Source organism: Mesoplodon mirus, assembly GCF_964341445.2.
Source record: "Mesoplodon mirus genome assembly, chromosome: 13".
Lineage (NCBI taxonomy): Eukaryota > Metazoa > Chordata > Mammalia > Artiodactyla > Ziphiidae > Mesoplodon > Mesoplodon mirus.
This window is the reverse complement of record NC_138989.1, coordinates 28,282,889-28,298,183: the sequence shown is the minus strand read 5'-3', so window position 1 is coordinate 28,298,183 and position 15,295 is coordinate 28,282,889. Positions and strand designations below refer to the sequence as shown.

Here is a 15,295-nt window from a genome sequence, read left to right as displayed (position 1 = left end):
TCCATAGCAGGCAGCTTGACCTCACCCACCGTGGAGTTTATGCCCCAGAAGATGTGTATCGGTTTCTCCCAACGAGAGTTGGGGAGTCAAGGACGTTGAAAGTCAATTTGCGAAATAATTCTTTTATTACACACTTGGTAAGTTGGAAATCCTGCTGTGGGTTTTGAAAAAGTAAGTGTAGTCTACTATTTGATAAACATTTTCCTGATAATTAGAAGCTTGTTTTATAGATTAAGTTATAATAGTTAAGTTTTAAAATGGCTTAATACCGTATTTGAAAAGAAACTCAGGGGAAGTTCATGATCCTTTACCTGAAAATTGAAAATTATTTAGTATTTGTTTCCATATTTTCATTTTTTAATTTTTCCTCTTGTTTTCTTCTGTACTATCACACCAACATATTTCTGGATAACATTTACTCCAGTTAGAACTAGAATAAACTCATTAAACTTCCCTTAAGTGTTTTCATGAGCATTTATCATTTTACCTCATTTTGTGGCTATATGTAAGCAAATGTATGGTATGTTGATTTAAGTATGCACAAATGTCTAACTTGTATAACTTAATAAAATGTTTCATATTAAATTCCAGCTCAAGTTTTTAAGTCCCAGAGAGCCTTTCTACGTCAAACATTCAAAATATACTTTGAGGTGAGTTTATCATAAACCAAAATGTTCTCATTCTAGTGCAGGTCTTTGTGTTCAGGAGCCTGAGATTGCTCTTGGGGGTTAGAACTGTGACGTCTCTCTCTGTTGCAACCCCTCATCCTCCTCACCAGCACCACAGAGCACCAAGCACGTGGTGAAGGAGACAAGGAACCTGCTAGGGAAACAGTCCGTGACCTGTGGGTACGTGTGGCAAGTAGCAACTCAAACTTGCGCAGTGTTTGGACTTAGTGCGTGACTCCTGTTTCCCAGTATTTTGACAGCCATATACTTACATAGAACCTTAATTATCTTGTGATTAACTTTAGAGTGATTTCTTCATCACATGTTATTTTCACTACACTGAGAATCAAGGATTTAAATTTTTACTAATTAGGACAAAAACCTTCCCAGATTAATTGGCAAAATTTTATTATCCTATTTTCCAGTTGTCCAGTTCTTCAAATAACCCTGTATTGTTCTTAAATCAGGGCTTCATTTTCTTGTCGTCCTTGCTTATTTTCTTTTTTTTAAAATGTGGTTTTTTAAATTTATTTTTAAGGTTTATGAATATATATATATATTCTTTCAGTTTTATTGACATAATTGACATACAGCACTGTGTAAGTTTGAGGTGTACAGCATAATGATTTGACTTACGTACATGATGAAATGATTATCACAGTAAGTTTTGTGAACACCATCATCTCATGTAGATACAAAATTAAAGACATAGAAAAAATTTTTTTTCCTGCGATGTGAACTGTTAGGATTTATTCTCTTAACAGCTTTCATATATAACGTACAACATGTTCAGTGTATTTATCGTGTTGTACATCACATCCCTGGTACGTACTTAACCTTACAACTGGAAGTTTGTACTTTTTGACTGTCTCATCCAGTTCTCCCTCCCCCAACCCCCTGCCTCTGGTAACCACAAATCTGATCTTTTCTATGCATTTGTTTTTGAAGTATAATTGACCTACAACACTGTTAGCTCCTGTATTTCTATGGGTTTTTGTTTTGTTTTGTTTTGTTTTGTTTTTTTCTGGTACACGGGCCTCTCACTGTTGTGGCCTCTCCCGTTGCGGAACACAGGCTCCGGACACACAGGCTCAGCAGCCATGGCTCACGGTCCCAGCTGCTCCGCGGCATGTGGGATCCTCCCATACCGGGGCATGAGCCCGTGTCCCCCGCATCGGCAGGCAGACTCTCAACCACTGCGCCACCAGGGAAGCCCGTATATGTTTTTATTTCTATACATTTGAAACTGATCACCACACTAAATCTAAGGTGATACATCACCACACAAAGATATTACATAGTTACTGACTGTATTCCCCATGCTGTACGTTTCATACCTGTGATTCATTTATTTTGGAGCTGGACGTTTGAATCTCTTAATCTCCCTCACCTATTTCTTTCTTCCTCCTACCCCCATCCCCTCTGGCAACCACCTGTTTTGTCTTTGTATCTATGACTCTATTTCTGTTTTGTTATGTTTGTTCATTTGTTTTGTTTTTTAGATTCTACATGGAAGTGAAATCATACAGTATCTGTCTCTCTCTGACTTATTTCACTTAGCATAATATCCTCCAGGTCCATTCATGTTATTGCAGATAGCAAGATTTCATTCTTCTTTATGGCTGGGTAGTATTCCACTGTGTACCACATCTTTATCCATTCATCTGTTGATGGGCACTTGGGTTGCTTCCATATAATACCTTTTTCCATCCTCTCACTGTCAGTCTGAGTGTCTTTAGATCTTAAGTGACTTGTGTGTGTGTGTGTGTGTGTGTGTGTGTGATGCGGACCTCTCACTGTTGTGGCCTCTCCCGTTGTGGAGCACAGGCTCTGGACATGCAGGCTCAGTGGCCATGGCTCACGGGCCCAGCTGCTCTGCAGTATGTGGGATCTTCCCGGACCGGGGCACGAACCCATGTCCCCTGCATTGGCAGGCAGACTCTCAACCACTGCGCCACCAGGGAAGCCCTTAAGTAGCTTTTGTAGCAGCATATATACGGGCCTTGTTTTTGTATCCATTCAGCTGCTCTTTTGACTGGAGCATTGAATCCATTTACATGTAAAGTAATTATTGATAGGTATGTACTTTCTGCCATTTTGTTAATTGTTTTAGGGTCTTGCTAATTTTCTTTCTCCATATGATGTACATAAAGGCTGAAATCTCAAACTGGGTTGTCACTATTATTTAGAATTTTAACAGTAGACTTCTGTTGCACTTAATACTGAAAAATAATTTTATCTTCATCTTTGAATCTTTAAACAATTTAATTATTATAAGATCTTTCATTTTAGCATCAAGAGACTGTCCCAGAAACATGTTATATTCTGTGTAAACTTGGCCCACTTGCAGGCATTCAAGAGCTGTCTCTGAGTTACTAGCCCAGCAGCACTGACTCAGAAGCTTACACTTACCTTCAGATACTGGAAGATGAGTCGTGGGGACTGTTCTCTCCACCTCTCATCCTTTCTTCCCCTTCTCGTCCCCCCTCCCCCATCCCATGTGCTACGAAACCTGCCTCTCAGGAGCCCAACCTAAAGGCACGAGTTGCGCAGAGTCAGCAATGAATATACCTAGAAAGTTACCATGGACTTAACTTCTCTGAGCCTCAGTTTCCTAATTTGTGAAATGGAGATGAAAAGCCACTGGCAGCCTGGACTCATTACAGGAGTATGTGAGAGGTGGTCCTGGGGAGCCCCAGCAGGACCCACAACATCGATAGAGCATCACGGTTTCTGTCGGTGCTTTCCCAGCCAGTCCCTTCAGTGAGAACATGGATGAGAGGGACCTGGGTTTACAGCACTCCTAAGTCTGAGCTTTCCCACTTTTCTGCCCTGAGCTCTTGTCTGTGGGTCCCTCCCATGATGGCCTGAGACTGGTGACATTCCACAGTCGGTAGAGTAGGTTGGCTCTGCTGAACTGAGGCAGAGCTGCAGAAACAATTCACCTATTTAAAAATAGGTTGTTTAAATTCCCAGTTGTGACACTCTTTAGTAACAAAGTACAAACTGATACTGAGTAAGTGATCTGTCCTGAACAACGTTATTATCTGATTTTGAAATTTATCCTAACGGCCTTATTAACTCTGCTTCCCGTTTACTCTGTCTGGTTCACATCCCTGAGCTTGGTCAGCGTTTTGCAGGTGTGTATCTTTAAACGTGAAGCAGAGGGGGTGGAATACTTCTGTGTAAACCAGCGTATACCTGTCAGCTTACTGGAGGGGCTTAAGATTTTTGTTTCAAGGAGCTTTTATGTTTAAAAAAATCTTTTTTTAAAAAAAGTTCAAGAAACCTTCAGATTTAAAAAAAATTCCCTTGAAGAGCCTAACAGCTTTTTAAAAAACAGTGTTTGCATTCAGCTCATCTACAGTTTTAGTAAGGACTCATTACTTATAATAACTTGTTAAATTACTTGGCTTTATGTCACTTGCCCATTTTATGGCTGAAGGATGATGCAGTCAACTTAACTGGAGATAAACATTCCTTTTCCAGCTTTCATCATTAAATACACTGTAGTTTCAAATTCTCTTCTGATGTTATGTTCTTTGCTTAATTTGCTTTCACAGATTTTTTAAAATTTAATTATATTTTAGCTGAAATTTGTAAATCAGCTCCTTCTTGATCCTTTGTAGAAAAAGAACCTGTTTGTGTTCAATCCCAATAGCATTACATGCGGCAGCCTCTGGCCTAGCAGGGCTGTAGGGACCAGCCAGCTGAGTGAGGCCCACAGGCAGTTTGTGGTCGCCAGTGAGCTGTTAGACCTTCACAGGAGACCACACGACCTAAATTGAAATGTAATTTTGGCAGTTAACATGTCAGAGTATTTTCATAACTGCCACCTTCAGTTTCCTCCTCCTACGCCTGTGACCAGCGGGTAGCGTCCTTCTTCCTCATGCGCCTGGGTGCCCATCTCATGTCCCAGCAGCACTTCCTCCTCCTCACGCACAGCTCCCTGCAGTGCTGTTGACGCAACAGGCGTGATGCTAAAGCATTCCTAACGAGGAACCTTTATAAATGAGATGGCGTTTTGCTTAGTTTCAACTTGTCTAAAAGCCAATTTTAAGATATAAAATGTGTTCATTCTAGTAATCTAAAAGTAGACATTTTTATAGAGTTGAACTTGGTGACTTGTCATTCCAGTGATAGAACATTTTAAGCTGTCCTGAATTAGACACTCACCGCTTTTCTCTGCAGCCTAGGTCATGTCACAACATCTAAGAGAACTTAGAAACATGAGAAAATATTTTGTAATTAAGCAAAATTTGGGCAGTTTACATAAGCTAGCATTTAAAATAGCATCACAAGATACATTTTGTTTGCTTATACTCTTCAAGCATGTTATTACTTTAAAATGTTTTTAACTTTTTATACTTTGAAAAGAAATTTAAATAAGGTAATTTTATACTTTATTGGTGGCAGGTACTTAAGTTATTCTGATGCATTTCATTAGGGAACTTAGGATAAATATGTAATGTTACAGATTCCAGCATCAACTTTAATAATTAGCAACTCAGTATAAACTTGATGAAATATGAATAAGAAAACCATGCGTGCAAAGCAGTAACTTTGATCTGTTCAACCAGGTGAAGTAAACTCTAAGTCGTAGAAAACTCTTCTCTTATGACATGTCCATAGGCTTAAGTCTTACGTAAAGGAAGGTCGGAAAGCTGGTGTTTTCATATGTAAGAATGACTTCTTTCTATTTCGGAGAAGTAGCGGTTTGCTCCCATAGCTCACCTGAGAATTCTCCCGCAAACTGGGGCAGGGGCTGCTGTCAGTGCAGGCGTGGAGGGCTTTGTACCTGTCCCGAGAACGAGACTGTTGGACCCTGGACGGGCTCGTGAGCTGTAGGGGGCCGGTATGGCAGCACTGGCCTCGGCAGGTAGACAGTCTGTGCCGAGGCTCCTGGGGAGCCCCTCCCTGTCCCCCGTGGTCACGTTCTCTTCCTCAGGGGCCGCCTGCCCTGGGACCCGTGAATCCCACTCCCCGAGTAGTAGCGCGGCTTCCGTCACCGCAGGTCTGCCCTCCCAGGAGGCCCCTCTCCCGGGCTGTCCTCATGCGGTGGGGACTGTCAGCTGACTGCAGATCAGTAGGCGGGAGCCCCTCACGTCCTGGGGGTTTTGCCTTAGGTGGAGGTGCTGGGGGAGGGCGTGTGTTGGGCACGTTTATGTCGTCCACGGAAAGCTGTAGATTGTGAAAGAGCTAATGGAAAAGGAGCATCAATGAGCAGTTTTTTGGTAAAGGTTCTGTCTTGGGCTCTAGGTGATCATCTCTTTCTCATGTCTTTTTAAGAAGAATTTGTTGTGTTCCCACTTAGCCCCGAAAGCATCCTCTGTTAACTGTTTGTTCAAGTCTAATCTCTGCTGAGACATTGCAGCTAAGGCCCCATCTGCTGGGCTCACAGCAGCGCATGCAGGTCCTGGTGAGCCAGCCCCTGTGGCTGAGCGGCCAGGCCCTGCTGTGTCCTTCAGAGGGAAGCCAAGGGGCAGCAAAGTCCTCGTTTCAAGTTAAAGAAAAAGAAAAATTACGGTTGCTGTAATTTGTAGGTTCACAGGCATGAGGGGTGAGGGGGGTTCCAGGCACCGTGCCAGCCCTGCCTCTGTACCTCCTGCTGCTTGCTCTGGGGCCTCTGCTGCAAAATTTGTCATTGGATGGTAGGAGGTTTTGAACTAGATCTCTGCGTTGTGTCTATGTGCTTTCCTATTATGTGTTCCTATTATGTGTGTGTGTGTGTGCGTGTGTATATGTGTGTGTGTGCATGGGGGGTGTGAGTGTGTGCTGTGGCGGGGCTGGTAGTGTGCGTGTTTGTGTATGTGAGTGTGCATGTGTGTGGAGAGAGTGTAAAGCCCTCTTGGTAACAGCACAGTCACTGCTTCGCCGCACTGCTGGTGCTGGAGTTGTGTGAATCTGTGGTTCTTTTTAAGTTGCACCCCCCGTCTATTCAGTGTCTGTAAATCTAAAGCAGGGGATACATGTTTGTCATAATATGTTTTTCAACACCCTTCCTCAGTTAAATATGGGATTCTTTATTCCATGTTAGTAATGGGATCCTCTAGAGATTTACTTGGGGTATTTTAATGCTTTTAGAAATTCATAAGTTAAAAGGCCTCTTAGGTTGGCAGATTGTACTACGTCATTCTGAGGATTGAGATGCTAACATGAAAGAGAAAATTGTCCTTTGTCAGTGACGTCGAAAGGTACCAGTTATTTTAAAGGCACCTTAACTTTGATGTGGGGAAATGAGGTAAATGCACTGGGGGGAAATGACCCAGACTTTAAATATGTATATTCTGCATTATCAGTTACATGCAGGAAAAGGGCTTTGAAATACTTAGACTGTTTTCTGAATTTCTAGCCCACTGTGCTGGGTTCATCAGGAAACATGCTGGAAGCAAAAGCACAGGTCAGATCCAATGGCTGATCCTGAACACGTGTGGTCGAGATCAAGGGCGGGACCCCTGCCCTCTGAGGAGAGTCTGAAAGCTGTAAAGTTTCACTCAAAAACGATTAAGACAGAAAGTTGGTGACATCACACAGGTGTGGGAAAGTGCCTTTGTCTAATTCCCTGGGAATAAAGGTGTATTTTTGAAGCTTTTGGGACCTCGTTTTATGAGCAAAACCACCCCCCCCCCCGCCATGTACTACTTTTAAACACAGGGCGTTCATTACCTGCCTCGATAGAATCTGAAAATAAATTTTCAAGAAGACTTTTGGAAGGTTTCATATGAAATTTGAAGCAAAACCCACCAGCCCTGTAAACGTTGGTCCCGCTGCCACGGGGGCGGTCGGTGGCACGTGCTCCCTGACCTTTGGGGGGCCGGTGGCCTCCTGCTTCTACAGATGCAGCACCAGGCCCTGGGCCCCTTGGCTCCTGCTTCCTTGACCGTGTTCGCCCTCTGCCAGGCGTCGTGAGGCTGGAGGGGCTCCGTGTGCTGTGGCCTCAGTGTTGACACCCCTTTCTCTCTGCAGAGCCCAGCACTACATCAACATGCCTGTGCAGTTCAAGCCCAGGTCCGTGGGCAAGTTTGAAGCTTTGCTCGTTGTTCAAACCGATGAAGGCAAGAGTGTCACCATTCGACTCATTGGTGAAGCTCTTGGGAAAAGTTAAATAGAGTCCACTTTGTGTAAAGTAAATGACATAAGTTATATTTTGGCGACTTCATTTTTTTCTGTACTACAGTTACGCCTTTGTATATATTTTGTATGATAAATTGGATGTCTATAACTATAGATTTGTTCTTTTGAGAAGCTAATATTGAAGACCTGACTAAAACAATCATGTAACTATCCTATAGTATTGTATTTAACTTTTACAGGGGAGAAGAGAGTTCTATTTTTGCATTGATTATGATATTCTGAATAAATATGGTGTATATTTTAGTTGGTATATCCAGAAATAAACTTAATTTCCATTGAATTTGTGTTTTTTATATGCTGTCATGTAGACATTAGAATATCACTTTATTCTGCTAATTATTTCCGAGCGCCTTGGTCTGTTCTGTGATTTTTCTCCTCCATTACAGTTCTGTTTCCCTTAAGAAATTCCTTCTCGGTTCCTTTGTCTTTTAGCTAATTGCCCAGAGTAGAAAGGAAAGCTTCCTTTCAAAGAAATTGTCTTTCTCCGGAGTGGGGCAGGCGCCACGTTCTGTGCAGACACATTGGAGAGGTTGATGGTATATTTTAAGAGGGCGTTTATTGAAATTAAAGCTGGCGGGACAACTCCAGAATCCGGTGTAGAAGGGCACTGCCATCAGGTACCAGAGGGACCCAGGGCACAGGGAGTGAGGGCAGTGAGCCGCCCGAGGGGACAGAGCGCTCTCCTGCTGTGACGTTCCCTGGTTCTACCAGGAGAGACGTGTGTATTAATTGCTCTGTGGCCATTGCTGGTGAGTGGTTGTGCAGCAGCGTGGGGGTCGCAGCCGGGTATTATCGATGGAGCAGAAGGACCTCGGAGGGTGTGCAAAGCTGCCAGGAGGGCTCTAACCCCCAGCATTTACAACCGCGACAGAGAAACACTGTCCTTCCTGAGCACAGATTTAAGACAGTCTTACACGTCTGCCACATGGGTCAGTAATCACAGGTGAAGGGTAGAGGCAGTCCCACAACTGTTGATCCCTTTGTGATTAAAACTGGTCTCCTTCAGTGTCAGCTCTCTTCAGTGTCCGCTCTCCTAAAGTGGACACTTCCCTGTTTTGTTTCCTCTTTAGATTTTTCATTTCATGCCCAGGGAAAGATCTGGGACAGGGAATCCTGTAAGTCTTTAACTGTGCCCTGAGCCCACTGAGCACTGGGCCGTGTTCCCATCTCCGACCCCTGTGGACGCTCGTGCAGACAGGAGGGATGCGGCGAGGACGCCCCGTGGGGGCAGGCACAACCTCGGAGCAGCATGGGCTGTGACACGAGGTGAGGAGAGGCCAGTGGTGAGAGTGCGGCTGGAAATGCAATCCTCCCAGGGGTGTTATAACCGTTACTTCTCCCGTGCCCGGTGCTGACCCCAGAAGGTGCACGGATGCATGTGGAGGCGATTGCCTGTTTGCTCCATGAGCAAGGCTGACCCAGGTCCGGGACCACTGTTGTGCTGACCTGCCCTCAGGTCGGTGGGAAGCCCCACGCTGCTCGCTTGAGGAGGTTCTCCCTGTGTTTGGGATGACCCATAAAATCGCTGTTCTGTGGGGTCGGCCTGAGGAAATGCCACCTTGTGGACTTGGCTGCATGTGAGACTTGCTCCCTGAGAGCTGTGAGGCCAGCAGGCACGACGCAGACCCCGCCACGCCAGATGCCAGGGCGCCACCCACAGCCGCCACCATTGCCCTTGTGCTTTCGGGCACAAGGGCGACTCTGCGTCAGCTTCTCTGGAGCCATCTTCCTAAACTCAGGGGAGGCCCGTGTGCCACCGGAGCCGGGCCAGCTCGGATCCTCCTCCTTGGCCTGGTCCCCCCTCCCTTGTGCTTCCACAGGCCTGTCCTTCTTGGTGGGGGGAGGACCACCTTCCATACCTGCCTTCCAGGTGCTCGGGGAAGGTGCCCATCCGACTGACGGGCACCTGTGCCGAAGGCGGTTCACCTCTGAAGCCTCAGTGGGTAAAGTATGGGGGTGTGGGGGAGAGGGTTCATGCTTTGAACAAGTGGATGCATCCACTGAGCTTCTGTGTCTAAGTATTTCCATGGAAATATCAAGAACATATGGATAATATACTGTCTTACAAATGGATGACAGGTTGCTTCACACAATAATGTTTTTATATCTCAAGTCAAAAGCAGGTTGTGCGAATGGAGAAACGCTGGAAGGGCTGGTCAGGAGCAGGCCGGGACTGCTCAGCCCACTGCTGTATGAGGCACGGCCCTGGGGGCTGCCCAGCGGCCAGTGAGGTAGATAGGGAGGAGGTGAAATGCACAGGACAGTGATGTAATTGTCGACCTGGGATTCCAAGAGGGTTTCCTTTAAAGATCATAAAAAGAATTCGGTAATGTGACTGGATTACATAACTGATACACAAACCTCAACAGTTTTTCTATATAAGAAAATAGTAATGGAAAAAATAAAACCCCTATGAATAAACGTATAAAGAAATGTGTAAAATTTACGTGAAGAAAACTTTAAAATCTCACTGGAGGTTACAGCAGGTTTGGGCAGGGGGTAACGTGCCCACATTGCTACCGTGTGCTCCTCTGTAGCACGAATACCCCTTGAGATCCTAACGACAGGACTGCAAGTAGCCGGGTGAGACTAGCATGTACAGGATGGATCCAAAAGCCCCAAATACATACAGAAATTCAGTGCAAGGTAAAAGTGGCACCTCAGTGGGGAAAAGATGGGTTATCCCGGATTAGCTTCCGGGTGAATCATAGGTTAACAATAAAAGTCCCAGGAGAAAATATGGAAAACAATATCAGTTATTAATTTCTAATTTTGGAATAAAAGCTGACAGTCATATAAGGAAGAGATCAACTCAACCACATACAAATTAAAATTTTCTGGGTGGAAAAAGCATAACCAAAATCAAATGACAAACTGGGAGTCTTAATGGACACATTGGCCATTTCAGTCTTTCTGCTGCAAACAGTGACACTAAAACTCTCCATCTGCAGCTGTCACTTCACGTATTTCCAAGGACACCTGTCGGGTAAAGCACTGCAGCATGGACAGCGGGTGGAAGGCAGGTCAGGGGCAGTATAATTTGAGTGGACATTGCTGACTTGTCTCCTGCCTGTTTTTCTACATCCTTGCCAAAACAACGTTAGCAAACTTTTAACTTTTCCTACTCTAGCAAGTGAGTAATTGCGTCTGGTCTGATGTGCGCTGGCTCTGACTGGGGGCAGAGCCCACCTAGGCAGGCGCAACGGGTGGCTGCCAGGAGCCACCCTTCCCCCGCTTCTTTTGGGAGCCTCCAGCAAAGAGGGTGGACCTGCCCAAGGCCGCTTTCTTGGGGTCCCCTGCAGCTGAGCCCTGAGGAGACCCCTGTGGAGGGGACCCACCTTCCTGTGAACACCAAAAGTGGACGGCAGATGGCTCTGGGAGTGGCAGGCAGAGGGTGACGCCAGGGCCCCCTGGGCTCTGTCCTCACAACCCTGCCCTGAGGCCGGAGGAGGCCTGCCTTCCACTGGACTGTCTCCACTTCCCACCAGGTTCAACTATTAACTATTTTTGTAATAAAAAATGTTTTAAAGAGGTAAACATAACAAAGGAATTGTTTTAATAAGAGATTTAAAAATCCGACCATCACTTTTTCTGCCAATATTCAGTAAACTTAATGGAATGTGTCACTTATTAATTAGGGTATTGACAGTAGTCTTTCTCAGAAGGTTTTGAAATGACACCTCGCAGTAAAGTTCTACCTTTCCTTCTGAAGAAGCTCGGGCGTGGAGACCCTCGAGGTCCTTACAGGTGTCGCGGCCTCTCAGCAGATGCTCCTCCTCGGCTTTGCTGTGACGTGTGTTTCAGTTTGGTGTCCAGGAAGCAGGGCCGGTCCCCCAGGGGGCCTTTGTGGAGGAGATGCCAGCGGGTCTGAGGTCTGAAGGTTTCCCGTCAGCCTCACCTGTAGGGCTGCTGCCCACACCTGCCCTGCCTCTGGGAGGAGGAGGGTTAACCAGCCCTGTGCCTTCTGTTCACTTGGGGTCACTTGGTCCCACTACAAGTTTGCTTTCCCCTTTGTTATTTAATGTCGATGTTAAAGCCACTAAGAGGGTTGCCTGTTTCTACACCGAAGTCACTGGACATGAAGAGAGCCCATTTTAATATTTTATATAAAATATATAACATAAATACGTATTTCTGTATTTTATAGGTTTATTTAAATATATTTTTAAAATCTGTATATACACATACATATCAGGATAAAGCAAATAGATTGAGGTTGTTAGCAACCAAGGTTTTAGTAGAAGACAAATGTGATGTTATAATTCAAAGATAAGTCAAGATATTAAGTCCCTTTGAAGTTAAATTTAAATCAGAAATATTAGCTTGCACTCATGATTTTTTAAAAATCCATATTTCCAGCCTTGTCCACTGAAAATGCCCAAAGCAGTCTTAGCTCATTGGCAGTAGCGCCCCTGGAAAGGAGACATGGGACACGTGTGCCGTGGCCACACACCTACAGTTGTATTATTTTAATTCTAATCTTGTTCTGTTAAACTATGAAATGAAGAAAATTAAAACATGAGGCTAATATTCAAGAGTGATTATGTTGTATATACAATGTAAAAATTGATCTGTTGTAAGTTAGTGAAAGTAAATAATCCAAGACTCAACACTCATTTTTTATCATTCATACTGATTAATTGGCAAAATTCAACTTCATTTTGGTTACGTAAGTGCAGACTTTTAGGAAAATACTCTTCCTCATCTGTTTAGAAGAGTGCAAATTAATTATCTAAAGGATAACTTCACTGGGCATGATTTAATTTATGTATGTATTTAGGTATGTGTTTGTTTATTTTCCTAAGGAGTGATTAGAAGTCCTATCAATTATAGAAATCTCATAGTGTGCTCAGAGAAAATAACTTGTTGACTTTGGTAGAAAAACAGCAATTTCTAGTTATTACATAAAAATAAAGCCGGAAAATAGATGTAGTAATGGAAATAAAGAGAAATATCAAAATGGTATAATTGACAAACAGCTGGAATACCACTACCTCATACCATATTTACAAGTAAATTCCAGATGGATTGAAAATTTTAATGTAAAAATTAAAACTATAAGATTAAACTATATTAGATTTTATATGTCTGTAACTTTGGATGGGAGTGAACTTCCTAAGCAGGAAAGGAAACCCAGAAGTTATAAGGGAAAGTCAGGTGAATTTCTTGTAATTGTTGTAAAATATGCACAACATAAAATTTACCATCTTACCATTTTTAAGTGTACAATTCAGTGGCATTAAGCACATTCACATTGTCGTGCAGCCATCAGCACCATCCATCTCCAGGGCTTTTCCATCTTCCCAACAGATGTATTTTAACACACAAGTTTAACATATTGAACAGCAAAAAGACACCATAAATAAAGACAAGAGACAAACCATATGTTGGGCAAAGACGTTTACAACACTTTATTTCTAGCACCCCGAGTGCTAGAAATCCTATAAATTGGTAGGGAAAGGCAATCCAATAGAAATGTGGATAAAAGAACATAAATAGACATTTCACAGAATGATAATTTTAGATGGCTAGTAGACATCTGAAAATTGGTTGAGAAAATGCAAATGAAAGCAAGAATGAAATACTCTTTTTTTTAATCCGTGAGATTGAAAATTAAAATGTGTCATGCATCCCTACATGGCTGGTGAGTGAATTGCTGGAAATTGGTATGGGAAATGCTAATTATAGTAATAAATACCATTTTTTAAAACTCATCAAATTGACAAAAATTAAAACGAGTATGAAACATTCTTTGCTGGTAGGAGTGCAACTACTAAAACATTTGGGGGATGTAATCTACAAATACCTACAAAAAATTAAAATCCTTTCACCCAGCAATCAACCTTTGGGAGTCTATTTTATAAAAATGAAAGCACCATTACATATAGCTATATGTATGTATACATATACATATATGTATGTATGTTAATACCACGTAAGAGATGCAAATACAGTATCCTGAAAACATCCTACTGTGAGAAGCTGTGGAGGTTAAGAGCCCTGTCGGGAGAGAGAGGCCACAGGCCCTGCAGTGCCAACAGGTGAGCAAGAAACCCCCTTGCACCTGGGTCATCCTGGCTGAGCACTCCCCAGATTCCTGGCCCATGCATATGTGCACAAAATAATGTTTTAGGGTACTTTGTTATGCAGCAATCTTGGTTTCTATAAGGAAAAAGTCTCTTTCTGCTATTCCCTCACATCATTTAGTTCCTTTTTATAGAACACATTAAGGTACTTTTTTTTTAACCAAAAATCTATCTCTATTTACTAATGGAGTCAAATAAGCAACTTACATTCGGAAACAAAGGAAAAAGTTATTAAGTTTTATGTAAAAAGTATTATAGTATTGATATTTGTTTGGGAAAAAAAACTCATAACCAGAGGCAACAATCTTCTTTTTGCAAAATAAGCTACATGGCCTGTTATTTGGTAGGCAGTACATTGTAATTGCTTTGTTTTTATTATCCTTTTACATGTTTTAAAACTTTGCCAGTAAAGCTTTTCTAATAGTGCTGAAGAGACGTTTTTCCTGCTTACTTGGCAAAGTTTGCTCTCTGAATAAAAAAAAAAAAAAAGCAAAAGTTGTGTTGATTCTCCTCCTCTCTCCTCTTGCTCCTCACTCTTCCTCTTTCTTTTTCCCTCCTTACCTCTCTGCTTTCCCCAGAATCAATCAACCAGAGTTCTCATTTGCCAGCAACAGGACTCCACGCTGCACTCAACACAGGGGGGCTTTGTTGGTGCATGTTCTCAATGGCGGAGCCAGAACTAGGCTTGGACACAGACGGGGGACCTGGGCACAGGGAACACAGCTGGGGCCCAGCAGACCTGCCCCTTCTGTGATGAACTGGATGTCCAGTTGTGTCCACTTCCTTAAACCCGCATGTAAGCCCCATGGGAGCATCTGATTTGCCTCACCTGGGGTAAGTGTCGCCCCCATGGTGAATGGGGTGGGAGGGCAGCAGCAGGCAAGATGAGAGAATATCCAAAAAGGAGATGGGGCTGCTGGTAGGAAGGCACACAGATGGCCACTAAAAATGTAATTTCATCAAGGTTCTGCTTAGAAAAAAGCAACCAAAAATTGAAGATGAATATAACTTAAGGCCCAGCAATCCCATTCTAAATGTCTATATACTGAGTGTCTAAACACTAAGAAGTCTCCCACCTGTGTGCAAAGAGACGTTAGCAAGGATGTTGATTGTAGTAATGGAGTAAGAGTGGAAAAAACTGGTAACTCTTAAATGTCATCAAGAAGAATATGATCTATTCACATAGTGAAATACTATTACCAGTTAAAATAAATTAACTAAAATGATGTGTCAACTTGAATAAATTTTTTTTTTTTTTTTTTTTTTTTTTGCGGTATGCGGGCCTCTCACTGTTGTGGCCTCTTCCATTGAGGAGCACGGGCTCTGGATGCGCAGGCTCAGCGGCCATGGCTCACGGGCCTAGCCACTCTGCGGCATGTGGGATCCTCCCGGACCAGGGCACAAACC

General features: G+C 43.3%; 1 protein-coding gene across 9 annotated transcripts in view; it reads left to right on the top strand.

Annotated features, from left to right (window-relative positions):
* The window catches only part of CEP192 (centrosomal protein 192), a 102,024-nt gene extending 93,942 nt beyond the window's left edge, over positions 1 to 8,082 (top strand). For 7 of the 9 annotated variants that reach the window (XM_082640526.1, XM_082640533.1, XM_082640535.1 and 4 more), the window contains 3 exons: positions 8 to 137; positions 592 to 650; positions 7,635 to 8,082. In XM_082640526.1, coding sequence (XP_082496652.1) covers positions 8 to 137; positions 592 to 650; positions 7,635 to 7,773 — 328 coding nt within the window. In that variant the 3' untranslated portion in view covers positions 7,774 to 8,082. The remainder of the gene's footprint in view (positions 1 to 7; positions 138 to 591; positions 651 to 7,634) is intronic. The other 2 variants (XM_082640531.1, XM_082640529.1) reach the window with 1 other exon arrangement.
* Positions 8,083 to 15,295: the final 7,213 nt, after the last annotated feature.